Source organism: Fusarium odoratissimum (assembly GCF_000260195.1).
Source record: "Fusarium odoratissimum NRRL 54006 unplaced genomic scaffold supercont1.1, whole genome shotgun sequence".
Classification (NCBI taxonomy): domain Eukaryota; kingdom Fungi; phylum Ascomycota; class Sordariomycetes; order Hypocreales; family Nectriaceae; genus Fusarium; species Fusarium odoratissimum.
In genome coordinates, this window is record NW_022158687.1 from 2,446,979 (window position 1) to 2,468,715 (window position 21,737).

General features: G+C 48.7%; 11 protein-coding genes across 18 annotated transcripts; 5 read left to right on the top strand and 6 right to left on the bottom strand.

Annotated features, from left to right (window-relative positions):
- Nucleotides 1-23: 23 nt before the first annotated feature.
- Nucleotides 24-4,030, top strand: FOIG_00843 (uncharacterized protein). Of its 2 annotated transcripts, XM_031197299.1 has the most exons (3): nucleotides 24-239; nucleotides 287-3,308; nucleotides 3,366-4,030. In XM_031197299.1, the coding sequence occupies exons 1-2, from the start codon at nucleotides 182-184 to the stop codon at nucleotides 1,648-1,650; spliced, it is 1,422 nt and encodes a 473-aa protein (XP_031073066.1). In that variant the 5' UTR covers nucleotides 24-181; the 3' UTR covers nucleotides 1,651-3,308; nucleotides 3,366-4,030. The 2 variants fall into 2 exon arrangements, with proteins under 2 accessions (XP_031073066.1, XP_031073065.1); XM_031197298.1 differs by having other exon boundaries at nucleotides 287-4,030.
- On the bottom strand, nucleotides 2,296-3,516 carry FOIG_00844 (uncharacterized protein; the record flags this gene model as incomplete). Its single annotated transcript, XM_031197300.1, has 1 exon — nucleotides 2,296-3,516. One exon carries the CDS (start codon nucleotides 3,514-3,516, stop codon nucleotides 2,296-2,298), a length of 1,221 nt encoding a protein of 406 aa, XP_031073067.1.
- On the bottom strand, nucleotides 3,886-4,445 carry FOIG_00845 (uncharacterized protein; the record flags this gene model as incomplete). Its single annotated transcript, XM_031197301.1, has 2 exons — nucleotides 3,886-4,082; nucleotides 4,304-4,445. The coding sequence occupies 2 exons, from the start codon at nucleotides 4,443-4,445 to the stop codon at nucleotides 3,886-3,888; spliced, it is 339 nt and encodes a 112-aa protein (XP_031073068.1).
- On the top strand, nucleotides 4,185-7,429 carry FOIG_00846 (uncharacterized protein). 3 transcript variants are annotated; one of them, XM_031197304.1, is made up of 5 exons: nucleotides 4,185-4,449; nucleotides 4,506-5,134; nucleotides 5,186-5,238; nucleotides 5,305-6,161; nucleotides 6,211-7,429. In XM_031197304.1, the coding sequence occupies exons 2-5, from the start codon at nucleotides 5,102-5,104 to the stop codon at nucleotides 6,219-6,221; spliced, it is 954 nt and encodes a 317-aa protein (XP_031073071.1). In that variant the 5' UTR covers nucleotides 4,185-4,449; nucleotides 4,506-5,101; the 3' UTR covers nucleotides 6,222-7,429. The 3 variants fall into 3 exon arrangements, with proteins under 3 accessions (XP_031073071.1, XP_031073069.1, XP_031073070.1); XM_031197303.1 differs by having other exon boundaries at nucleotides 4,405-4,449; nucleotides 6,227-7,429; XM_031197302.1 differs by having other exon boundaries at nucleotides 5,305-7,429.
- On the bottom strand, nucleotides 5,361-7,978 carry FOIG_00847 (DNA glycosylase). Of its 4 annotated transcripts, none has more exons than XM_031197305.1 (4): nucleotides 7,646-7,978; nucleotides 7,411-7,496; nucleotides 6,694-7,341; nucleotides 5,361-6,645 (listed from the first exon to the last, which is right to left on the bottom strand). In XM_031197305.1, the coding sequence occupies exons 1-4, from the start codon at nucleotides 7,694-7,696 to the stop codon at nucleotides 6,300-6,302; spliced, it is 1,131 nt and encodes a 376-aa protein (XP_031073072.1). In that variant the 5' UTR covers nucleotides 7,697-7,978; the 3' UTR covers nucleotides 5,361-6,299. The 4 variants fall into 4 exon arrangements, with proteins under 4 accessions (XP_031073072.1, XP_031073074.1, XP_031073075.1 ...); XM_031197307.1 differs by having other exon boundaries at nucleotides 7,411-7,592; XM_031197308.1 differs by having other exon boundaries at nucleotides 5,361-7,341.
- Nucleotides 7,979-8,075: 97 nt separating this feature from the next.
- On the bottom strand, nucleotides 8,076-9,970 carry FOIG_00848 (uncharacterized protein). Its single transcript, XM_031197309.1, has 2 exons — nucleotides 9,779-9,970; nucleotides 8,076-9,728 (listed from the first exon to the last, which is right to left on the bottom strand). The coding sequence occupies exons 1-2, from the start codon at nucleotides 9,922-9,924 to the stop codon at nucleotides 8,228-8,230; spliced, it is 1,647 nt and encodes a 548-aa protein (XP_031073076.1). The 5' UTR covers nucleotides 9,925-9,970; the 3' UTR covers nucleotides 8,076-8,227.
- Nucleotides 9,971-10,104: 134 nt separating this feature from the next.
- FOIG_00849 (DNA repair protein REV1) lies at nucleotides 10,105-14,062 on the top strand. Its single transcript, XM_031197310.1, has 2 exons — nucleotides 10,105-10,590; nucleotides 10,641-14,062. The coding sequence occupies exons 1-2, from the start codon at nucleotides 10,346-10,348 to the stop codon at nucleotides 13,813-13,815; spliced, it is 3,420 nt and encodes a 1,139-aa protein (XP_031073077.1). The 5' UTR covers nucleotides 10,105-10,345; the 3' UTR covers nucleotides 13,816-14,062.
- FOIG_00850 (uncharacterized protein) lies at nucleotides 13,863-14,593 on the bottom strand. Its single transcript, XM_031197311.1, has 2 exons — nucleotides 14,218-14,593; nucleotides 13,863-14,163 (listed from the first exon to the last, which is right to left on the bottom strand). Exons 1-2 carry the CDS (start codon nucleotides 14,508-14,510, stop codon nucleotides 13,932-13,934), a joined length of 525 nt encoding a protein of 174 aa, XP_031073078.1. The 5' UTR covers nucleotides 14,511-14,593; the 3' UTR covers nucleotides 13,863-13,931.
- Nucleotides 14,594-15,618: 1,025 nt separating this feature from the next.
- Nucleotides 15,619-18,532, top strand: FOIG_00851 (uncharacterized protein). Its single transcript, XM_031197312.1, has 2 exons — nucleotides 15,619-16,539; nucleotides 16,594-18,532. The coding sequence occupies exons 1-2, from the start codon at nucleotides 15,775-15,777 to the stop codon at nucleotides 18,322-18,324; spliced, it is 2,496 nt and encodes an 831-aa protein (XP_031073079.1). The 5' UTR covers nucleotides 15,619-15,774; the 3' UTR covers nucleotides 18,325-18,532.
- Nucleotides 18,533-18,691: 159 nt separating this feature from the next.
- FOIG_00852 (ER membrane protein SH3) lies at nucleotides 18,692-20,150 on the top strand. Its single transcript, XM_031197313.1, has 2 exons — nucleotides 18,692-19,003; nucleotides 19,059-20,150. Exons 1-2 carry the CDS (start codon nucleotides 18,916-18,918, stop codon nucleotides 19,637-19,639), a joined length of 669 nt encoding a protein of 222 aa, XP_031073080.1. The 5' UTR covers nucleotides 18,692-18,915; the 3' UTR covers nucleotides 19,640-20,150.
- On the bottom strand, nucleotides 19,930-21,645 carry FOIG_00853 (thymidylate synthase). Of its 2 annotated transcripts, XM_031197314.1 has the most exons (3): nucleotides 21,364-21,645; nucleotides 20,986-21,114; nucleotides 19,930-20,934 (listed from the first exon to the last, which is right to left on the bottom strand). In XM_031197314.1, exons 1-3 carry the CDS (start codon nucleotides 21,408-21,410, stop codon nucleotides 20,085-20,087), a joined length of 1,026 nt encoding a protein of 341 aa, XP_031073081.1. In that variant the 5' UTR covers nucleotides 21,411-21,645; the 3' UTR covers nucleotides 19,930-20,084. The 2 variants fall into 2 exon arrangements, with proteins under 2 accessions (XP_031073081.1, XP_031073082.1); XM_031197315.1 differs by having other exon boundaries at nucleotides 20,986-21,645.
- Nucleotides 21,646-21,737: the final 92 nt, after the last annotated feature.

Genomic DNA, 21,737 nt, shown 5'->3' on the forward strand with positions numbered 1-21,737 from the left:
TAGCTACCTAATGAGGGTGGTGTCTCAACATTAGTCAGATTCGTGGTATTGAGCCAAGACTCATGCTGACTGCGACATCTGAATGTTGTTCCATATCACAATCTGTTGCTGTATCATTTATTGTTGCATACAGTGAGACTCCGCTTAAATACGATATCCAAAATTGACCTTGGAAAGAAGAATGGCTCCAACTGCAGCTGCCGATGGGGTTACAAAGCATAGAGCGTGCGACGAATGCCGTGAGTGCCTCATCATGTGTCCGAATCGGAGACTTATCGGTTATTAGGATCCCGAAAACTCGCATGCTCCAAAGAACCCGAGGGCTGTTCTCGGTGTAAAAAGGAGGGAATAATATGCTACTATTCTCCGCAGAAGCAAATGGGCCGTCCCCGAAAGAGGCGGCATGTGGATGTGGGTGATGAGGCCATTCTGCCAGCACCGACCATTTCCCAGCCGCCAGAGGAAGCTCTACTTTTTCTCCAGCCAGATGATAATATCTCCTATGAGCACCTGAATCAAACGCAAACAACCGGAGATTATCTTCTGGATCTCAACTTCCTGGACGAGCCAGCTAATGCAAACGCCGATACATGGGGCTTGCAATCTAGTCATGCCACGTTTTCTTTCAACCCGCAGATCGTGGAACCCCAAGGCTTGCTCGTTGACAATGCTACATTACCTACATTGGATCTGAGTGGTGTCGACCTCCTTGGCAGTATCAATTTTGGCGAGACAGACGCTCCGCAAGAAACAATTTCGAAGGATCTCAGTAACACACTGCAGCAATACCTAGTAGATCAGATTGAATCCCCAAACCCAGGACTAAAACAGAACTCGGACACACCGACACCACCTGACTCCAGCGAAAATGGTGCCTCTGTTGAATCCACTGAGAATGTGATTAGAACACCGACTCCCTCTATGCGACCTGTACCTACAGTGTCTTGCGGCTGTTTGTCATCACTTTATTTAGCTCTCGAGTCTCTTGGAAATCTGCCAGCTGAGGTCATACCGGCCATGAAAGTCGCACGGAATGCATCCAAGGTCGCTCACGATGTTATCAGATGTACTGTCTGTTCTGCATCTTTGCTTGACGAACCCACTAAGCCTCCTCCCATACAATCCTTCCAGAACCTCATGCTTCTTGGCGCTCTGGTTCCATCTGCATGCAACGCCTACGCAAGAATTCTAGAAATGGTAGATGAAGAGACTACCCTCGCCAAGCTGCAAGGACGCACCTTTTGGTTCTCGTTCAAAGAAATTGGTGGCCTCTGGGGTTGCATTGGGGGTACGCCTAAGGGCTGTACGACTTATCAAAGCTACAACAACAAGAACATGCCTCCCGATATGTGGAGAATGACAATCAGGGGGCTTCTTCGCCTCGATGTCTACGGGTTGGATGAGAAGGACCAGGAGATCCCAGGCGCGATGACCTATCGACAACTTGGGCTCAAAGATGTGGTTGGGCAGCTTGAGGAGAGAAGCAAAAAGCGACATGATGCTCTTGACGCACTTCATGCTGCTGGGCACGCACATGAAGCGGCCCGTGGAGTTATTTACCCGACTAAGGCTTGTTCTCCAGCAGAGCGCAATTGTACCAAAGTCCTCGAGACAGCACGCATTGCACTGGAAAATCTAGTTATCGCGTAGGTAGAACATACGTAGAAAGGTTCAGAAGTTTGATTAGGGGCTGAGCTAGCCAAAAAAAAAAAGGTCCGGGAGGGGGGACTTATGAAAGACCTGGAAGATGAAGTTTTTGTAAGTTCAAGTGAGGGCTGGTGATTCGGAAGCTTATATCTGAGTTGTCAGCACGACCTAATGCAGCGTTTTCCCTGTTTGCGGAAACTTACTATTTTAATCGACGAACTGTTTCGGCATATGTTGACAATACGATCATGCCCTGTTCAGATCAAAGACCGTATATTATCGTGACATGCCTCGGGAGTGGCATATACGACGAACCGGGGGCTGTCGAGCTTATAAGGTGAACAGTCATCACCGACATCATCGCTATGCACAACAGACTTGGCCAGTTGGACCTTTCGCATTGAACCATTTACCATTCTCTCATAAGATACTGTCCAACCTATCCTCTATGTCCAAGTTCCGTCCAAGTTAAGTAAGAAGGCTGAAGGCCTTGTCAATGCTCAAGCTGCCGTCCAAATGCCCAACAACCAACGCCTTACATGCATGTTAAAAATACTGGGTAGAAAAAGATGCAAGACCCCGCCTGAAAAGGCTTTCCAATTTCTTTATGCGGAAATATGAAAATTTGTGGTGAAAAGGTGTTCCAGATCAGACTTGTTCTTGGGCCTCAACCATGCCAAGAATATCGAGCTCGGCACGAACAAGGCTCTCAAACTCCTGGCGATCAATACCTGAAGCACGCGAAAGCATGAACAGGCTTCGAATACTGCGCGATACATGCTGCTTGACACCAAACTCATTTTGTGTTTGTTTGCCGGCAGATGCCTCAAGCTTAGCAACTGTTTCCGAGCCGTTGGAACTGGCGCTTGAGGCTGGGCGTGGATGAAGGAGAGCGGCGTGGCGCTCGGTATCATCTCCGTTTTGTGTCGGGCTTGAATCACTCTTCTCGATCTCGGCCAATGTCCACGCGCCCTGTGTCTCATTAAACTCTGTGGCTTCGGCAGATTCTTGGGTACGTCCGAGTCCCAGTGGTGGAGCAATTTGCGCAGCAGCCTCTTCCTCATCCGGATCATGATTATCCATAGCAGGCTGAACACTGTCATATTGAGCAAAATATGCGTCCTCTGCCGAAGATGCACGAACACCACCGATTTGAGAAGTAGATTTCGAAGGAGGTGCAGGTGACTGTTTCTGCGCTGGTGTCCGGGATGGAGTTGCATCGTACCGTGCCCAGTAATCATCGTCGTCTTCTTCGTCTTCGTCGTGGCCACTATGAGGAATATGCAAGCTATTGCCATGGCCGTGGCCGTGGCCGTTGGCGTCCTTGGCTTGGTTGGTCACCTTCTTTGCCTGTGTTTCTCTGAATTGTCTCTCGGCCTCTGCGATGCTGGATGCTCCCCCAAATTGCAAGAAAGGTGAGGGTTTGTCTGCTATAGTGACCTCGCCAACCCTCCAGCCATCACCTCCGCCCTCAATATCCCCAACACAGTAGATCAACTGGAAGGCCAAACCCAGGGTGGAGAGCGCAACGAGAGCCTGCAGAGTCTCTTCATCGACCCGACGAAAACGTACCTCTGCATCATAATCCCAGTCGACCTCGACCTCACCCGATACCGGATGTGGCTCAAGACTACCGCCTTGGGCGATCTGAATCAGCTCAGGTATTTTTGCCTTGTCGTAACACAGAAGTCGAATCCATGGCTCGGTACTTGATGTAGATAGAAGCTTGACTCGCTGGCGAAGTATGGGGGACAAAAGTGGTAGAATACCGATCGCAGGTTCGGTAGAGATAGCAGATGGTGGGAGAGCAGGCAGAAACGGCGCAAGAAGCTGTGTTGTGTCTGGCGAAGGAAGCTGTGTGGTGGCCATTGTCAACGTCAGATTGAGCGCCGCGGGGCCGGACGAGGTGTCGTTATTGTGGTCGCGTTCTGCACAGTGACAGACGTATGCGAAATCGACCGAGTTGAGGGTATCGTGGGAGGACTGTGTAAAGGATGTAATTTTATGTATGACTGGAGTAGTCTCGTTGGTCGAAATCGAGGGCCCAGAGGGTGGATTGTCAAGACGGAAAGATGGAGAACAGGATTAAGCGCTATGAGACGAAGTATATTAAGAGAGTGTCTCTGAAAATCTGGTAGCACGGGAAGAAGTGAGATTAAAGTGGGAGGGTTGGTGAAATATAAGAGCCGGAGGAGCATGTGCATCCGGCAAGAGTTGTCGGCGGTGCGGCACGAGGTATCAAAGAGGCAAGTGACGTGCCATACCCATGCGTGCTTCCCTCCGAGAGAGGTCTCGGATGTCTCCAAGCTTTGTTCTGGTTGCAGTTTCAAATGGCCTTAGCCAATGACGGCATCGGAGTAGTAGCTTGAGGAGCAGGTTCTCGGCCGGAGCAATGGAGACTAGGCGCCCGGGATTCCTCGAGAGGCTCTTTTTGCCTGGGTAGCAGTTCGTGGTGTGGAGACGGAAACCCCACGTTTTACTCCGAGCTTAGTAGAATTAACGTTGTTGCAGTCATGATTGGTATTGACCTACTGGTCCTTGCAGCTCGTCTATGAACAACTTTGCGATTTCTTCAATGCTTATATCTCATCAAGTTAATGCTTTATGCGCTTTATATGGCCTGGAGCCTTATACATATATACCAGTATCAACACACGGAACTTCAGGGTGACATTGTTGAACTTCTGTTTGGTTGGTTCCAGCGGCCTGAGCTGTGGAACCTGGCCGAGACCCTTGAGGCTATCGTTCATTGTTCCGGGCAGATCGCCATCGGTTCGGTTGATAAATTCCTCGTCCATCGGTGTAAGAGACCCCGAGGCTGGTTGGTACTATTGTATAGTTTACTCACACAACCTCAGATTTATCTTCCACAAGGGGAATATCTCGTATCTCCCTCATCAGTGTCAGGAGCCATTGATCCAAGGATAGAATCCCGAGCAAAACGATGGCGTTGTCTCTACCGTTAACAACCGTCGCAAACCGCTGTCGACATTAGGAAATCATGCCGTCACACAAAAAATTCCATCGTGAGCTTGAAGGTGACCAAGGGTAAATTTTAGCCAATCTGAGCACGGATTTCATTTCCCATGATACCTAGAATGACCACTTGACCAATACGCTCCTCGAAGAAAGCTCTAGAGCACTTTCGATCCAAACAAGTTCCATTAGAATCTTCAAATGACACAATTGGCGACAATTTGCAAAAGCGCAGCCCATATTCATTTACTAATCCTGCCACGGGCATCTATCTCCGCCAACGTTGCATTATTTTACCTTATCAGCAAGTTGGCTCATCAACCTTGAACGACTTCGCTTTGCGCTCAACCGACACATCATTAACATCGTCGATTTCCGCATTCTCGACCAACAATCTCTTGGTTAGACTGTAGCAAAGTCCGTTCGAGATACAAAGCATCTCTTCTGCCCGTGGTCCTTCAGGGCTGTAGTTGAATGCATGTCGCACAAAGAAGGGCACCTCAAGGATGAGGTAAGGTGCTAATTCTCAAATACTTGGGAGCTGGCTGACAATGGGAACTAGGGCTCGAGGGTCCAAGTCGTAGCTGCGGGAGCAATAGCAGGTTTGGTTTCTAGGTAAGTTTCTTATCGCCAGCCCTCTTTGAACAATGGTAGTGAGTACTGATACTATCCGATCTCTAGATTCGTTGTTGCTCCCCTCGATGTCGTCAAGATCCGTCTCCAACTCCAGCCTCATTCTCTGTCCGATCCTGTAGCAGCTTTGCGCAACGCACCTGCTTATCGAGGGGCATTCGAGACCCTGAAACACATCCTCAAGCATGAAGGTTTGACAGGCCTGTGGAAGGGCAATGTTCCTGCAGAGCTTATGTATGTATGCTATGGTGCCGTACAGTTCACAACATACCGCTCGGCGACCCTTTTCCTCCGAACGGCATTTCCCACAAGGTTGCCCGATGCTGCCGAAAGTTTTATTGCTGGTGCTGCCTCTGGTGCTGCTGCCACCACCATCACATATCCTCTCGATTTATTAAGAACACGATTCGCAGCTCAGGGTCGACACCGTGTTTACCAGTCACTCCGCAGTGCCGTCTGGGATATAAAACGCGATGAGGGTTGGCGAGGCTTTTTTAGAGGCATTGGGCCTGGACTTGGCCAAATCATACCCTTTATGGGCATCTTTTTCGTCACTTATGAGTCCCTTAGAACGTCTCTAGAGGGATTACACATGCCATGGGGCAGCGGAGACGCTACTGCTGGCATGTGTGCCAGCATTTTATCCAAAACAGCTGTATTCCCTCTCGATCTTGTGCGAAAGCGTATTCAGGTGCAGGGACCAGCGCGACGGCAATACGTCTACCAAAACATTCCCGAGTACGCCACGGCACGGAGCGCACTTTTATCGATATTACGCACAGAAGGCTTCCGTGGTTTGTACAAGGGCCTGACTATCAGTCTTCTCAAATCGGCCCCTGCGAGCGCTGTCACTCTCTGGACATATGAACAGAGCTTGAATTTGATGCTTGATTGGGATTCGGGCAGTAAGGAGACCATCCCCGATGAAATATAGACTATAACAAGACTTGATAGATTCGTCATGACGCAGTATGTCGTCCAATTATCTAATCCTACATGCGCAGTTTTTATTCTACTATAGCCCCTTGACTCTTCCCTGAAAACTACTTCGCAAGCGCAAGCGCAGCATTTTTTGCGTCTGCTCGCTCAATGCACTCTTCGATAACCTGCCAGAATTTGGCAGTGTCGACTCCCCGAGGAATTCTAACACCTTGTTGACCTGGCGGAAGCAACTTGGCCAATGTGCGACCGGTCTGCTTGCCCTCCTTAGCCTCTTCGAATGTGCCCTCAGTTATGACTGTGACTTCGAAGCGTTCGTTATGCTCAGGGGGCTGGCTGTGCTTGGCGTCCCACTCGAAGAATGGAATCTCACTTTCGGTGCCGATAAGTACAGCAGCAACGGCAATAGGATCATGCAGAGGAGGACCAGCGGTAATACCGAAGGTATCACTAAATTGTTAGTCGAGAGGGCGCATGCCATTGTTTGTGTTGACTTACGCATATGTTTGAGCAAAGAAGTAGAGGAGCTCAACAAGCATGGTACGGAGGGTTGTCTTCCCCGGACCTGTTCGCTCAGCATCGGGGCCGTACAACAGCATCTCTCTCACCTCCGATGTCGCTAACACCTGATGGCTGAGATCGAGGGGCACAATCGTAGTTTTGGCAGCAATCTCTTTGGTATGGAACACCGTAGCAGCAGCTTCTGGGTCAACGAGGATGTTGAACTCAGCCCAAGGCGTGTAGTTTCCGATTCTGGGGCGACCATCAACTTCGCCGAGCGGTGCATCTGAGAAATTGTCGCCAATAGAGCCTCCCATAAGACTGACACCCTTTATGTGACTGACAAGCTCTGGATACGCACGGAGCAGGGCTCCAACGTTCGTCAGCGCACCCGTTGCAACAATCCACGCTGTACCAGGGGGTTGAGCACGCAGGGCCTCCGCCATCGCCTCAACAGCCGGGATGGTAGAGGGGGTTACAAGTGGCTCAGGAAGAAGGTCGGTGCCATCTAATCCAGAAACACCGTGGATATCCGTTGGTGCATGAAGGGCAGGACGTTCAAGAGCTTTACCCAGGCCGATATACAGAGGAATATCATGCATACCAATGGCGGTGAGGATGGAGGCAGCATTATGCGTAGTGTTTCTGAACAAATGTTAACAAACTGTTCTCGATGACATTGTCGTAAAGTCAAGATTGTTTTAAATAACATACTCAAGAGATGCATTGCCAAAGACCGTTGAGACACCGAGCAATCTGATCTGGGGATGATAAGCAGCCAGAAGAATGGCGAAAGCGTCCTATCAAGAAATTTAGTACTGCTGAGCGCTATTACGAGACGCGAAGAGGAAAGAAAACAACCAAATCATAAACATCACTCGAGTCCCGTAACAGAACTAAGAAGTTGTATGAGATCAAGGCTATAAGCACCGTTTTTGTTTATACGTACATCATGACCTGGATCACAGTCCAGCCAAACAGGAACCTGAGCTTCAGACATAATGGAACAGAAAGACAAAAGGCACGGTGTAAAGAAAAGACCAGGTTTCAGCCTCAATGCAAGGAAGGATAGAGTGACAGAATAGGGTGGGATGGGGATAATGTTCACTTGACCAACTGCGGGAAATACGATACTGTAGGTGAGTTGTTGAAGTTTTGACGTTTCCACAAACCGAGAGACTCTTTTACCAAGGTGGACGCTGAAACAGTTTGGCTTACCTTCGGTCCATTGTAGTGGGGTGTTTTCCCCTCACTTTGCTGGTTTAGATCGTTACCGAGCAAACCTGACCTAACTAACAACTTGGCGCGAGCTAACAATGTCAAGCAGCTTCCTCTTAAAGCAGGTGGTTATGACCCAGGAGGCAATTGATAGATCTTTTGCTTCCACGGTAAGTGTGACTTGAAAGGTTGAATAAGCATTATGTTAAGGTATACAATCCTAACTACAGCATGGGGTATCAAGCCTCGGCTTTGTGCCGAATTAAGATATGTTTCATGATAGGTATACTAACGGAGAACCTCCTGCCGCCCATCATGACTTCTTGCGCGCTTCCATAACCCGCAATACATCCGCAGCATTATTAGCATCACCCTTTCTCTTCTTTGGGCCTCGCTTTCGTTTTGATTGCCCTCCTTTTGATTGCCCCTCGCCATCGTCATCCTTGTCTCCCCAGGTTGAAAGCTTGACCCTACTGTCGTCAAAATCTTCTTCGTCGGCAAACCGACTAGTACCGAAGCCCATATCGAGATCTTCATCATCGCGATCCGCCATCTGTAGAAGCCTCCTTCTTTTTTCCTCCATCGCTTCCTTCTTCATTTCATCAGCTTGACCGTCGTCATCGTCGTCATCTTCTTCAGCATGATCCCTGGCCTTCTTGATAGGGTTGAGAGCCGCTGCTCGCTTGATCGCTGCCATGATGGCTGGATCTGACATGGAAGGCGCTTTGCTATGCTCCTCTGACACTAGACCCGTCTTCGCTCCCTGGAAGTAATTTCGAGGCGCTTGTGGTTTCGGCGGCGGTTGCATCGATGGGTCAGCAATATTCCCTTCATCCATTTTCTCTTGTTCCATCTTCTTCGAATCTTCATTCACACCAGAGTCTGAACCAGAGTCTGAACCTGAATCGTCTATCCCAGCCAGTGGATCGTAATTATCACCCACGCCGTCAAAGATGTCGATGTCTTCGTCCTCCTCGGGCTCCTCCTTTTTCCTATATTGTTCTGGAACCTCCATGCCAAGTGGCTTTGAATTCTTGTCCGGCATGAGAAGCCCGATCCGATCACCTTCATCAATTTCCTTAGCGCCAGGCTGAACTTTCCGAACCTTCCTCTTTTCATGTCCATCTTCATCCACAACGATTAAAACCTCTCGTCCTTTGCTGTCTCTCTCTATTCGCGATCCTGCCTTCTGTTTGACACCAACCTTCTTGAAACGGTCGCCAAGCACATTCCCTTGCTGTGCTTTGGCAGCTTCTCTTGCCGCCTTTAATTCTGCAAGAATTTGATCGCGTGTTCGTTTTTTTCCAGGTGCCAGTGACACTGTAGATAGTTGGCCTTTTTTTTTTGTCTCGGTCTTTTCTTTGGGCACTACCTGGACTTCCTGTTCTGCCAGCTGTTCAAATTCATCATCGACGTCAATCTCGGCGGCGGGCTCATCTGTGGGTTGTTGCTCGGCTCCGTCTTTCTTTTCTCCATATATATCTTCTCCACGCCGGATTCGTTGGAGGAGCTTAAAGTCAAGTCCTTTAACTAGATGCGTGCTACTTAAATCGCCTCCTGCAATCTCGAATCGACGGTTCTCAAATGTCTCCTGGTCGATCTCCTCGTTCTTGAGCTGTTCTTCGAGGTCTTTGAGTTGTTGTTCCCGATCATCCTTTATTTTCTCGTCACGTTCTTTCGATCGGTCGATGTAGCCCGACGCGAGTTTGACGCCTTTTGGATCGTAAGATTTGAACTTCTTTTGAGGTCGAACCGCGTTGTTTCGCTCAACCAGTTGTCGTGCAAAGTCCGCTTGAGCACCCCCTAGAGCGCGTCTGTATTGGTTTATTAGAGATTTCGTCCTTAGTAGTGCAGAAGTGCTTACGGTGTCATTGGGATGCTCGATCGTTGCCTCGAACCGAGCGCATTCCCGGTGCCTGTGGACGATGAGCCTGCAGGTGCACCATTTTGACTATCGGAGTTCTTCTTTGCATTCGCAGCCAACAGTTTGCGGAACTGTTCGTTATTCATCGCAGCGGCAATCACCCACAGAAGGACATAATCCGTAGATGAAAACTTAAATGGTATTGATCTGAGGATTCAGATGGAACTCCAGGACCCTGCTCGAGGTGGCTAGTGCATGTGGCTGTGCGCGCCTTATCACGGGTTATCGTGTTTATTCGCGTTTCGGCGCTCCACTTTACGCGCTCTTGACATCATTCAGGCTTCTTGATATTTGTGACAACTTCATCGCCACAACGCCAGTGTTGAAGCATTAGCGTTTCCAACAGTTGTGGTGAACCCTGCACTGCATGATGCTGTCCTCCCTTATCAAATTTCCGTCCGAGGCTGAATTGTGATGATCGAACTCTGTTAACTGGCGCATCACAACCGCCACTACCATTATCGTTAAGATTATCACATCGACGAGTTGATCGGGAAAACAACCAGAATGGGGAGTGTTCTCGAGAAAAACTCCTCGCAAGTGAGAAAGCGTATCGAAACGCACAAATTTGAAGACGAAGGAGGGGAGGAATACGAGGGTAGTGAATTCAATGGGTTCAACGACTATTTCAGGCGCAAGAAGATCAAGCTTCAAAACCTCGATGCTGAAATACGAGCCAACTCAGATAAACCTCAAATATTCAAAGGGATCGTTGCTCACGTTACTGGATATACCCAACCACCATTACATGTGTAGGCTTTTTTTTGTTCCTGGATAGGATTCTCTTGCTGACAAAACTTAGTCTTCATCGTGAGATTGTGCAGCATGGTGGTGGGTTTCTTCAATACCTAGATTCAAAAACAATGGCGACTCACATCGTTGCCTCGACGCTCCCCCCTAAGAAATCTGTCGACTTCAGCCGGTACCGGATCGTTAAACCGGCATGGATCATAGATTCTATCAAGGCCGGGCAAATTCTCCCGTGGTCTAACTATCGGGTTCTGGACGAAGGACCAAGGCAAAAAGTTCTCAAGTTCGACGGTGGTAGCGGTCTGTCGCCGTCAACCCCTCGTTCGAAACAAGGCTACCGTGAACAAACAGAGAACAGTTTCTACGCGAACCAGTTTAAGGCATCTTCTTTGCCTAGCCAGTCTCTGAGTCAAGTTGTTGAGAAGGCTCGGACCCCTGTTCGTCCTACAAATGGTGCAGACACGACACCTCTAATGGCAGATGTCAATAGTCTCTGCTTTAAGAAGCCAGCAACTCCCCCAGGTGTCTCTCCAAAGGATCAACTAGTTGTGGCTTCACTGGATTTAGAGGCAACTGATGGCGAAATGCTTGGACCTGAAACAGGAATTCTTCCTGTGCCTGTAGCACAATTCACACACCCAGACACCTCCAAACCAATGACATCCGAGGAGCATAATGCAATGCTATTGTCCGATCCCAGGCTAAGGAAGTCCTCAACGGCCAACCCGGATTTCCTTAGACAGTTTTATTCTGAAAGTCGACTACATCATCTCTCAACATGGAAAGCCGAGCTGAAATCGAAGATGCAACGGCTTGCTGCAGAAAAGGGTCAATCTTGTCAAAAAGCCAAGAAGCGACTTGGCGCGAGACGATACGTCATGCATGTTGACTTTGACAGCTTCTTCTGTGCGGTTTCATTGAAGAAAAACCCCGAGTATATCGATAAGCCAGCTGTTGTCGCGCACAGCACAGGGTCAGGGTCGGAAATTGCAAGCTGCAACTATCCTGCACGAGAATTTGGCGTCAAGAATGGGATGTGGATGAAATCGGCACTTGAAATGTGTCCCGAACTGAAGGTACTGCCCTATGATTTTCCTGCATACGAAGAAGCGAGCCGTCTATTTTATGAATCAATCCTAGACATTGGCGGCCTGGTGCAGAGTGTGAGTATTGATGAGGCTCTAGTCGACATAACGCCAATCGTTTTGACAAATTCCAACTCGGAGGGCACGGGCTCTGATGCCGAAAACACGGCTCGGGAGCATGACATGGCAGACAAGCTTGCAAAGGATCTTCGCGACAAGGTCAAATCTCTGACAGGTTGCCATGTTTCGGTCGGCATTGGAGCAAACATTTTACAAGCCAAAGTGGCGCTTCGGAAAGCGAAACCTGCAGGTCAATATCAACTGAAATCTGAAAATGTCTTGCACATAATGGGGGATCTCAAAGTTGATCAGCTTCCTGGAGTTGCCCGGAGTATCGGTGGGAAGCTTGAGGACATTGGTGTTACTCACGTTAAAGACCTGCGAGAAGTTTCGAAAGAGCGTCTCACGTCAATTCTTGGACCTAAAACAGGCGAGAAACTCCGGGAATATGCTCGTGGTATTGATCGCTCAGAAGTTGGAGAGCAACCACCTCGAAAATCCGTCTCGGCGGAAGTTAACTGGGGCATCCGATTCATCAGCCAGCCGGAAGCAGAAGAATTCGTCTGTAATTTGTGCAAGGAACTTGAGAAAAGACTCTCGAATGAAAATGTCAAAGGACGTCAGTTAACGATGAAGATCATGAGAAGAGCGATAGACGCTCCTCTGGACCCTCCAAAATCATTAGGACACGGCAAATGCGACACGTTCAACAAGAGCATTACCTTCGGGGTGGCCACCAATGATGGGCAAGCAATCAGCAAGGAGGCCGTCAATATACTACGGTCTTATAAATTCAGCCCTGGTGATTTGCGTGGGCTGGGAGTACAAATGACGAAGCTGGAACCTGTCAAAATCAACTTTGCGACCCCTGATGGTAGCCAGAAAAAGTTGGCTTTCGGGACTTTTACAAAACCGTCACCAGCCAGGGAAGCTTCCTCAACGGAGCAAATTGACGAAATCGGGAGCCCTGGAAAACAGAGGCAGACACCGAGCCGTGAAATTTGTCAGGATCCTATCGCTGATGATCCATTGACACCTCGAAAGCAAAAGATCCATCCTGCTATGGCATTGACCAAGGCCAGCGACGATGACGTGAGAGCAAAGACGCATCTCAATATTTCTGGAACCCAGTTCATCATTCCTAGTAACGCGGACGCCACCATCCTTGCAGAGCTTCCCAACACCATTCGCCGTAAACTGATGGCTCAGGGGTCACGAATGTCAGATATCCACGTCGAGTCTCCTATAACCGAATCAAGATCCCAGAGCCCCATGCCATCTGACGCATGCCCAACTCAAGTTGATCCGGAGGTCTTCAATGCGTTACCGGATGAAATGAAGACCGAGATCCTGGCCACTTATGGACGAAAAACCAGGCAAACGACACCTCTCAAGTCCCCACATAAGGATAGTGCAATGGAATCGAGGAAACCCCCTACTCCATCGAAACGCGGTCGACCACGGGGGTTGTTTGGCAAAGCTCAGCGGCAACGGGATGCCCAAGCTGGTCTTTTACAAACCAACTTCCGTTCGCTGAATCAAGTTGGCGACGCCTTCGAGGATGAAGATATCGAAGAGCTGGATCCAGAATTTCTCGCCGAGCTACCTGAAGAAATGCGAAAAGAGGTCATTGAGCAACATAGAAAGCGTCAAAGAGCCAGAGAGACAAGCCTGGAGACACCTTTGCGTAGGAACAGCACGCCCAATCCTGAAGGGTTATTGCCAGGTGGCCAGTGTAGAATCCAATTTCCTGTAGTGCCACGCAAGATCTCATTTTCTACCTCAGGAGTTACCTCAACGCGGGAGATTAAAGATATGATAGATGCTTGGCATTCAGAAACAAGAAGGTTGGGCCCGCACCGCCGGGACTTAGCGGTTCTGGAAGATTTTCTAGTGAAGGTCATCCAGGAAGAACGCGATTTGGAAAAAGCAACCAAGTTGGTCAAGTGGTTGGATGTGATAGTTGAGCAGGATGGTAGAAAAGGGCGAGGACAGGAGGTTTGGCGACGATCGGTGGAAGCTATTAAAGTGATTGTGCAAGATGCTGTAAAGCAACTAGGCATGGCTCCATTGAAACTCTGAAAACGTTGGTTGCACACAGGGAAACTATGACACCATAGATTATAATTATATACCCCCTTTTCATGATTTTCCATATTTTGCTCCTGGATTCTACTCAGTGTCAACATGTTTATATATCAGACCGATAAGAGAGACATTCCAGATATAATAGTCAACACAAACAAGCCCCTAGGTATTTGGTGGATGGCAACTCCATCGGGCGCATCCCCTCCCTTTGCAAGTTCGTACACGCTCAACCTCAACGGCCCGCCACAAACCTGAGACGAATTGCCTTCACACGAGTTCTCACAGTCTCCGTCGCCGAGCCGGACTGAAAGACTCGACAAATACGGCGCACACCAGCATTCCCTGTCCGTGAAATCTATTAGAAAGTTTCCGGAAAGCAGAACACTCAAAACATACCTTGACCATTCGAGCCCAGCGTACTGATATTGTGTACCATTCGAGGCACAGAACTCGAGACAAATGGGCACTGTCATCTTGCCTGCCATTACAAGGTGGGAGCCGCCGGTCAGAGCCCGCTCCTGCGCCGAATCCTGTATCTGCATGGTTTCATTGTAGCAGCCATGGTATTTGTACTGTCCAGACTCTCTATATATGCCCGGGACTGTTCCATTAGACGCAAGCATTTCTTGTGACTTGCAGAACGTGACAGTCGTCAGCAGTATCGCAGCTGTTCTGGAGACCTTGACCATATCTGACAATCAAGTTGTGCTTCATGAATCTCGGGTCCAGGTTGAGCTAAGACAGCAAGGAAGGGAAAATGACACGGTAAAACAGAATTCAAAGAATTCAAGGAGCAACCAAAAACCACTTCATTTAAAAACCACTTCCCATTTATGAGGAACGGTGGGGGGCGTCTTTGCGTGGTAATGCAACCACTGGAATGCACAGAGAAATTGACGGATTCCTCAACTCAGCGATAAGCACGGTCTAGCCCGGAGAGTACCGGCTTCATTCAAGTTATGCAAGTCTCTTACAGATGGCTAGTCGAGAAATTTCGGTGGCCATTAGCTAACACCATGGTTGCGTTCAGAGATGGTGGTAGGACCTTATATACCTACGAGATAGGTAGCTCAATCTACAATTGCCAAACCCATATTGTGAGAGACTTTCGGTTACGAAGCCGAGTAAGATATGAAGCACCCAAGACTGCATAGTTCTTGGGGCTACAGTGATCTTAATGAAGACAATGGGTAATGCGCTGCCTTAGGACTCCTGTTCCTTGGGTTAGCTCTGCCAGCAAAGAAGACACTCTGAGAGTGAAAGTATGACTTCAAAATAAAATTGTTTACTGTGCCATTTTAGAGCTTCCAGTTGTCTGATCCAGCATAAATGCTGAGTTACTGATACGGATATCTCTTAATTGTTTTCGGGACGCCATCTTCATGTGGAAAAAGAGATGAGTTCCGAGCATTGTATTTCATGGATAAGCTATGCAAATATTGAGAAGCAGTCTGATGATAAAACTGTTCGACTTAAAAGGAAGTCTATATATCGGATAGGATAAAACATTTGTTAGGCTTTAACTTACCTACCTATTTAGCAGCATCGACATATTGGAGCTTTGTAGGGGTGTCTTTAAGCAGCCTCCAGATTTCATTTAGCTTATCAATGTTAAGACTGCTTGGTCTATATAGAGAGCCCCGCCATAAGTATTAACAAACGCACAAAAGACCTCTATACTCTATCGGAGGTTTCATCAGAATGCGGGGAAAACACATTGAATCTGGGGTAGTTTTCGTTCATCGGAATCGGTATGTGGAGGAAATGCCGAACCGAAGCCTGGACCCTCAGTTATACCTTCAAGATTCTGCAAATCATCTCGGTGCATCTTCTGCCGACAACTAGTTCGATATGGAATGGCCATTGCTTCCCATGCATTACAAAAGGAGACGGTGAGAACGAGCACTTGAGGAGGAAGAGAAATGATGAACCAGCCACTTGTACTTCACCATCATGCTTGCTTTCAAGGCTATCCTTGTGGCGCTCTTACAAATTTCTTCTGCCTCGCTAGGTACATCAAGATCAACATCAAAACCATGTCGAAGCGTGGCTCCGTCATTTTGGCCAGATGGAATTGCTGTAGACACAAGTTACAAAGCCAAGACATCCAAGCTCAGCAGGTTCACCCTCAACTCAAGATCCCGCGTTGCCACAGTCGACTACGGGACTGAACGTGCTGGGTTACCCTTCTTTGAGGTCGTCGAGCTGGAGAAGCCAGTCCAAGTGGAGCTGAGGTTCAGTGAGGCTTTCATTTACCTCAAAGAGCCGTGGTCAGATGGGCCCTATCTTTTTAACACGGGTCAGGCAAACAGCTTTCGAGTCGAAACATTCAACATCACACAACCAGGTTGTTACAAATCAAGATTCGTTCAGGGAGGGCAACGATGGCAAGCCCTTCGACTCTTGACTGACAGTTCTGTAACTATGAGAAACGTGGGGCTTGAGTCGACCATCAACACAGTTGAAGTTCGAGACCTTCCCGGTGCCTTCTCCTGCAGTGATAACATTTTGAATGACATCTGGAAGCTTGGTGCTCGGGCAACGATTGATTCGTGTTTAGGAAAGTCCACGCAACCAGCAGTATGGCAGATTGATCCCAACAACGGTGCATATGTTGCCAATCAACGCCCAGCAATGACCATTGAAGGCCATTCTTTCACTAACTATACACTGGAGTTCGATGCTTTCATCGACCGAGGTGGATTCTGGTGGGCAGTGGTATGATACACAACTCTTGTCTCAATGCGATATTTCTGACTAACAAATCCCCAGGCGCAACCGTTGGCATTAGATGGCCTCCACATTCAGTTAACGGGAGAAATGCCTTCCAGGTCGTCCTTCGCCAACACCAACAACACTGTGACGCCCCCAAACACTCTGCTCCTAGCAAGTGGGTTTGGATTTGTCAACCAGACCACTTTGCCATCTTATATCTTGGCTTCGACCAAGATTCCATTCTCGGTGAAGGAAAAGACCTGGTACCGCATCAAGACAGTGCTTGGTGGAGAAGGAAAGCTAGAGATTTCAGTTGATGGACGAGAAGTTCTAAAAGTCAACTTGACAAATTATGCCCCTGGAGGAAAACCTGTATCTACAACTGGGCCTTTCGGCTTTGGTGCTTGGCAAGACCAAGCAGCATATTTCCGGAATGCCATTGCCTACGACACTGCGAACAAATCTGTGATATACAGGAACCCGTTGACCAGCCCAGAAACACTAGTTGAATATGGGACGCAAGAAAACCTGGGTACTGTTTGTCTTGATGGCCCGAAAAGAGATCGCCTTGTTTGGTTGGGCGATTTCTACCATACGTCTCGCATCATCGGGGCCAGTACGGGTGGATTCAATTATACCAGAGGTACTTTCGACTTTTTGCTGCAAACTCAAATCCGGAGTGGGCAAATAGCAATAGCCCCCTATCTTGGGTACGACCCTACCAAAACTGGGACTCTTTCGCTAGAAAGAGTCTACGGTCTGGACGATTATCAGCTTTTGGGCTTCCTTGCATTCGCCCACTACATCCGGCAGACGAACGACCTCCAATACGCGAGGAAGACTTGGTCCCAATGGGAAAAGCAGCTGTCGTGGCTCGCCAGCAACATCAATTCCACAAGCGGCCTTGCTGACTTCGGCTTTACCTTCCTCGGTGCTGCCCAGGGAGGGTCCTTGGGCTCTTGTGCCACAGTCGAGACCCTCAATGCTGCTGCAGACATCGCCGAAGCAATTGGCAAGAAAACGTCTCCAAAGTACCGTAAGTTGGCGACTGACTTGGCACGATCGGTTAACCAGAAACTATGGAACAAAGCCCTGGGGACCTATGGTTATGCTTTGGGAGACCTAAATACCTCCTCAGTAGCTGGTACTGCTTTCTGCCTCTCATCCGATGTTGCGTCAAAGGAACGAGCAGTGTCTGCTGTTGCAGCCCTTGACGAGTTACAGCTTGGCCTGGGGTACAAAGATCGTTCGACTCTCGATGATCACGGTATCGACACTAAGATCTCTCCTAACACTAACGGGCTTCTCCTCCAGGCCATTCTCGCCGGCGAGGACTGGGACAGGGCCGCCAAGCTGATATACAACGTCTGGGGTGCGATGTTGAAAAACCCTGAGACAAGGAGTGGCGCAAGTTGGGAGTATCTCACGCCTGCCGGTCAGCCAGGCCTGGGTGCTTTCACTAGCCTGGGTCACCCGTGGGGAGGCGCCGCAACCTACATCCTTACTGAATGGGTCGCTGGTTTGCGAAGTGCTGATGGTATTCAGGGCTTCGGGTACAAGAACTGGGTAGTGAACCCAGAGCTTGGAGCTCACATGGGTCTTTCTCATGCGAGTGCAAAGGTTCCTCTATATCCATCAGGAGAACTCGAAGTCAAGTGGTCTATTAAGTCAAAGAAAATGACCGTTCAGATAAAGGCACCTCCTGAGACAAAGGGTGTTTTCCGGATTGGCAAGACGAAGAAAACGTTGGAAAACGACTCAAGCTATCAATTCACCATTCAATTGTAGATGTTTGATTGTGGCGTTGATGGGGATACTAGCCTCCAAAGATCCTGAGTCTTCTATTCTAACATCTATCCTGGGGATTCGTCGGCAAGGGGAGGCACGCATTACATTAATAAGACGATTCTCTTTCGCTGGCCTCGAGTTTCTAGTGGCCAAGAGACAGGTCAGAACCTTGATATTATGGAAGTCAGAATGAGAACAATTATCCAAACTATAAGTACCTTGAATATGTAAAATGGACGATGTTTGCGGATTTGTTATCAAACATCAGTTGTGGCTCCGCACGCTACTCCGCAAATCTCCAGTCTACCACCGATTTGGAAGGTAGGTGACCTGCTAGCCTAGCTTGGTGGTACCCTTACTTTCGTCCCACCACCTCTCCTCTTCAGTTCTCTCCTCTCCTCCTCCACATCTATCTAACACGTCCATCGTCACTATCACCGAGTTTGATCTCGAGCGCACTGCGATATTGCTTATCTGGCTCAATTCTCGCGCATTGTCGTTGTCCAGCTATCACGGGACACCTCCTACGCAACTCCGCATTGTGCGACAAACCTTTTGCGCCTACTACAAAACCCCTCCAAATCAATCATCATGACCTCCTTCATCGATTATTCAAAGAACACCAGGTCGAAGAATTACCATGGATCCGGCTCATTTGCCACCTTTATGATCATCGCTCGTAAGTGGACCGTACGCGACCAATTTATCGCACTCGCGCTGATCCATGTCTCTAGCTGTGTGCTTCTTCCTGGGCATCCTTTTTGCCTCATTCCCTTACGACTTCCCTCTTCTATGGACCAAGGCTCCTGTGCCCGATAACTTCTTTGATCACCTCGAAACACATCTGAAGTTTGTACACCAGTCTCCGGCGCTCATTAGCCGTATCCTCCACATTGTCATCTCTATCGGCTTCATCGGTTTCTTTATTAAGCTCTTCCGCCCCAGTGAGGCCAACTTCCTGTTTGACGGCGCGTCCCTCATTCTCTACCTGATTGGTTTCGGTGTCTACGTCGCCAACATTGTCAAGGCTCTCCGAAGTGTTAGTGCCGAGATCTGGACCAACGACGGCTTCGATGGCAAGACTCACGAGGGTGAGAGCGGCGAGCTTATTCTTGGTCGTGAGGACAGCTTGAAGGTTCTTTCGGCCAGCAATACCATTCTTGCCCTTGTTCTTGTTGGCATTCTCGTTCTGCAAGTCGGCGAGTGGTATGCCGAGAAGAAGGAGGCTGATGACGCCGCCGCTGTCGATGCCAAGGAGGCCTCTGAAAAGAAGGAGGGTTCCCCTAGCAAGGCCTCCACCAAGAAGAAGCAGTAAAATGCTCTTTCAGTGTAGCATCGCAATGTCAGGGTTAACGACTTCTGGGTTCGGGTGGTTATCTGGATAAGTGCGTTGATTGCACACAAATGCACTAGTCACTGTATAACTTGTAAATTATTTAATCGACATCCCGTGCGCTTCCCCAGTTGTCACTCTGTTCTTCATTCCGATTTAACCCAACATCACCACCTTATAGAATGATAAGAAGCGATGGACTCTATCATTATGAGCTCTCGTACCAATCACTTCAGGAGGCATATACGAATATACAGATCCAGGAAGCAGTGTGCATGACAGTCGGGTTTCTGTACGAAGCAATATTCAATCTCAATAAGCATAAATGCACACGCGGGAGCCAACACGGCCCCTCGTTACTTAACTCTAACAACGCAGTCTATTTCGAGCTTTCGATGAATTATAGCACACCACATTATTACACGAATCATACAGACATTTTCATCGCAATTGTCTTATGAGGGTCGTAGCCCTTAATGGTGAAATCTTCCGCTCTCCATCCGTCAATACTTCCGCCCTTTTCTCGTGAAATTTCCAACTCGGGGAAGTTTCGTGGCTCACGCTCTAATTGAGTGTTGAGGGCGTCAACGTGGTCGAGGTACACATGAGCGTCACCCATGACATGAGTAAGGCTTCCAGGAACTAGTTCACAAACATGGGCAAGCATGTGAGTTAACAGCGCGTAGCTGGCAATGTTGAAGGGAACTCCCAAACCCATATCGCAAGACCTTTGATACAGCTGACAATGAAGATGGCCCTGAGGCTTAGCTTCTGAGTCGTCATCCTTGCTCCGAGGATAGGAGACGTAGAACTGCGCGAACATGTGGCAAGGTGGCAGAACCATCTTCTTCATATCGGCAGGGTTCCAGGCAGAAAGAACCAGGCGGCGGTCATAAGGGTTAGTTCGTAGTTTGTGGATGATCTCGGCAAGCTGGTCTACACCCTGACCTGTGTAATCCGTCTTGGCATCAATATATTCGGCACCAAAGTGTCGCCATTGGAAGCCATACACGGGGCCGAGATCGCCGATCTCACGATGATTGAGGCCGAGGTTGTCAAGAAATTCGCGAGATCCATTGCCATCCCAGATCTTGATGCCAGCTTCACTGAGGCTGTTAGAGGAAGTGTTGCCTTCGATGAACCACAAGAGCTCGGCAATGACTGCTCGGGTGAAGACACGCTTTGTAGTAAGGAGAGGAAGAATGGGAATTCCGTTCTTGTTCAGTGAGAATTTCAGGGGCCGAGGAGCGAAGATGGAGTATGTACCAGTGCCGGTGCTATGTGGATGATTAGAGTGTTGCCTGGTAATAGATGCTACCTTCTCTTACCGGTCCGGTCGACGCTCGCCGTTTTCAAGGATTTCTCGGACAAGATCAAGATATTGATGCTCTTCGTGGTTGATCGACTTTGAGCCGTTCGAAGGCTTTGAATCCACGATATTCTGTGTCATGGTCATACTGAGAGTGAGTATTGTTGGCTGCTGCTTGGGAATGATTGGGTCCAGATGTATTGAAATCCTAGGTAACCAGATTCCCGAGAGCGGATGAAATCAATTAAACTTGCAGTCGCGTCGTGTCGCGTAAACGCGACCACCCCGCTGCCCCACCATCGTTCTGGAGTTGGTGGAGAATACTTAAACCGAACCGAATATCAGGGTCCAAGGATGGGATACCTAAGGTAGGTACCTAGGGAACGTAAGTACGTACCTTATCCAGCTCATGAGAGGTGCTTTCTCAGGTACGAGGTCATACATGGCAAACCAACATACTAGAGCATTTACTGAGATTCAAATTGGCTTGAAATTTCTCTGGACTTCCGATACAATGATTGGGAGCGAGAAACGGCCCAAATTCTAGCATGGAAGTTGGAGAATACTGGACGTTTCTTGACCGAGCGACTTGGTGTTGTTTTCGACGCGGGTTAATATGGAAATAGTGCCTAAGATGGTTCTTTAGCAGACTGCAAAGGTTCTTGTTAAGGAGGGTTTCCACCTACGCAGAATTTTATCCTTGACTAGGTGCAACTGGGTTATGGTTGGCCTACACATCTCCTGGTCTTTGGTTGATGCACCGGTGTCGGA

Bases quoted from the DNA above. Each gene is read 5' to 3' on its own strand.
- FOIG_00852 (XM_031197313.1), top strand. From the start codon at position 18,916: ATGACCTCCTTCATCGATTATTCAAAGAACACCAGGTCGAAGAATTAC. The intron at 19,004-19,058 runs GTAAGTGGACCG...CCATGTCTCTAG, and splicing joins CACCTTTATGATCATCGCTC to CTGTGTGCTTCTTCCTGGGC.
- FOIG_00847 (XM_031197305.1), bottom strand. From the start codon at position 7,696: ATGTCTGAAGCTCAGGTTCCTGTTTGGCTGGACTGTGATCCAGGTCAT. The intron at 7,497-7,645 runs GTACGTATAAAC...ATTTCTTGATAG, and splicing joins ACTGTGATCCAGGTCATGAT to GACGCTTTCGCCATTCTTCT. The intron at 6,646-6,693 runs GTAAGTCAACAC...CTAACAATTTAG, and splicing joins TTCTTTGCTCAAACATATGC to TGATACCTTCGGTATTACCG.
- FOIG_00843 (XM_031197298.1), top strand. From the start codon at position 182: ATGGCTCCAACTGCAGCTGCCGATGGGGTTACAAAGCATAGAGCGTGC. The intron at 240-286 runs GTGAGTGCCTCA...ATCGGTTATTAG, and splicing joins TAGAGCGTGCGACGAATGCC to GATCCCGAAAACTCGCATGC.
- FOIG_00850 (XM_031197311.1), bottom strand. From the start codon at position 14,510: ATGGTCAAGGTCTCCAGAACAGCTGCGATACTGCTGACGACTGTCACG. The intron at 14,164-14,217 runs GTATGTTTTGAG...TTTCACGGACAG, and splicing joins GCTGGGCTCGAATGGTCAAG to GGAATGCTGGTGTGCGCCGT.
- FOIG_00851 (XM_031197312.1), top strand. From the start codon at position 15,775: ATGCTTGCTTTCAAGGCTATCCTTGTGGCGCTCTTACAAATTTCTTCT. The intron at 16,540-16,593 runs GTATGATACACA...ACAAATCCCCAG, and splicing joins GTGGATTCTGGTGGGCAGTG to GCGCAACCGTTGGCATTAGA.
- FOIG_00846 (XM_031197302.1), top strand. From the start codon at position 5,102: ATGTCGCACAAAGAAGGGCACCTCAAGGATGAG. The intron at 5,135-5,185 runs GTAAGGTGCTAA...AATGGGAACTAG, and splicing joins AAGGGCACCTCAAGGATGAG to GGCTCGAGGGTCCAAGTCGT. The intron at 5,239-5,304 runs GTAAGTTTCTTA...TCCGATCTCTAG, and splicing joins ATAGCAGGTTTGGTTTCTAG to ATTCGTTGTTGCTCCCCTCG.
- FOIG_00853 (XM_031197314.1), bottom strand. From the start codon at position 21,410: ATGTATGACCTCGTACCTGAGAAAGCACCTCTCATGAGCTGGATAAG. The intron at 21,115-21,363 runs GTACGTACTTAC...ACTCACTCTCAG, and splicing joins CCTCTCATGAGCTGGATAAG to TATGACCATGACACAGAATA. The intron at 20,935-20,985 runs GTAAGAGAAGGT...TCATCCACATAG, and splicing joins GGCGAGCGTCGACCGGACCG to CACCGGCACTGGTACATACT.
- FOIG_00849 (XM_031197310.1), top strand. From the start codon at position 10,346: ATGGGGAGTGTTCTCGAGAAAAACTCCTCGCAAGTGAGAAAGCGTATC. The intron at 10,591-10,640 runs GTAGGCTTTTTT...GACAAAACTTAG, and splicing joins ACCCAACCACCATTACATGT to TCTTCATCGTGAGATTGTGC.
- FOIG_00848 (XM_031197309.1), bottom strand. From the start codon at position 9,924: ATGAATAACGAACAGTTCCGCAAACTGTTGGCTGCGAATGCAAAGAAG. The intron at 9,729-9,778 runs GTAAGCACTTCT...AAACCAATACAG, and splicing joins TCGAGCATCCCAATGACACC to ACGCGCTCTAGGGGGTGCTC.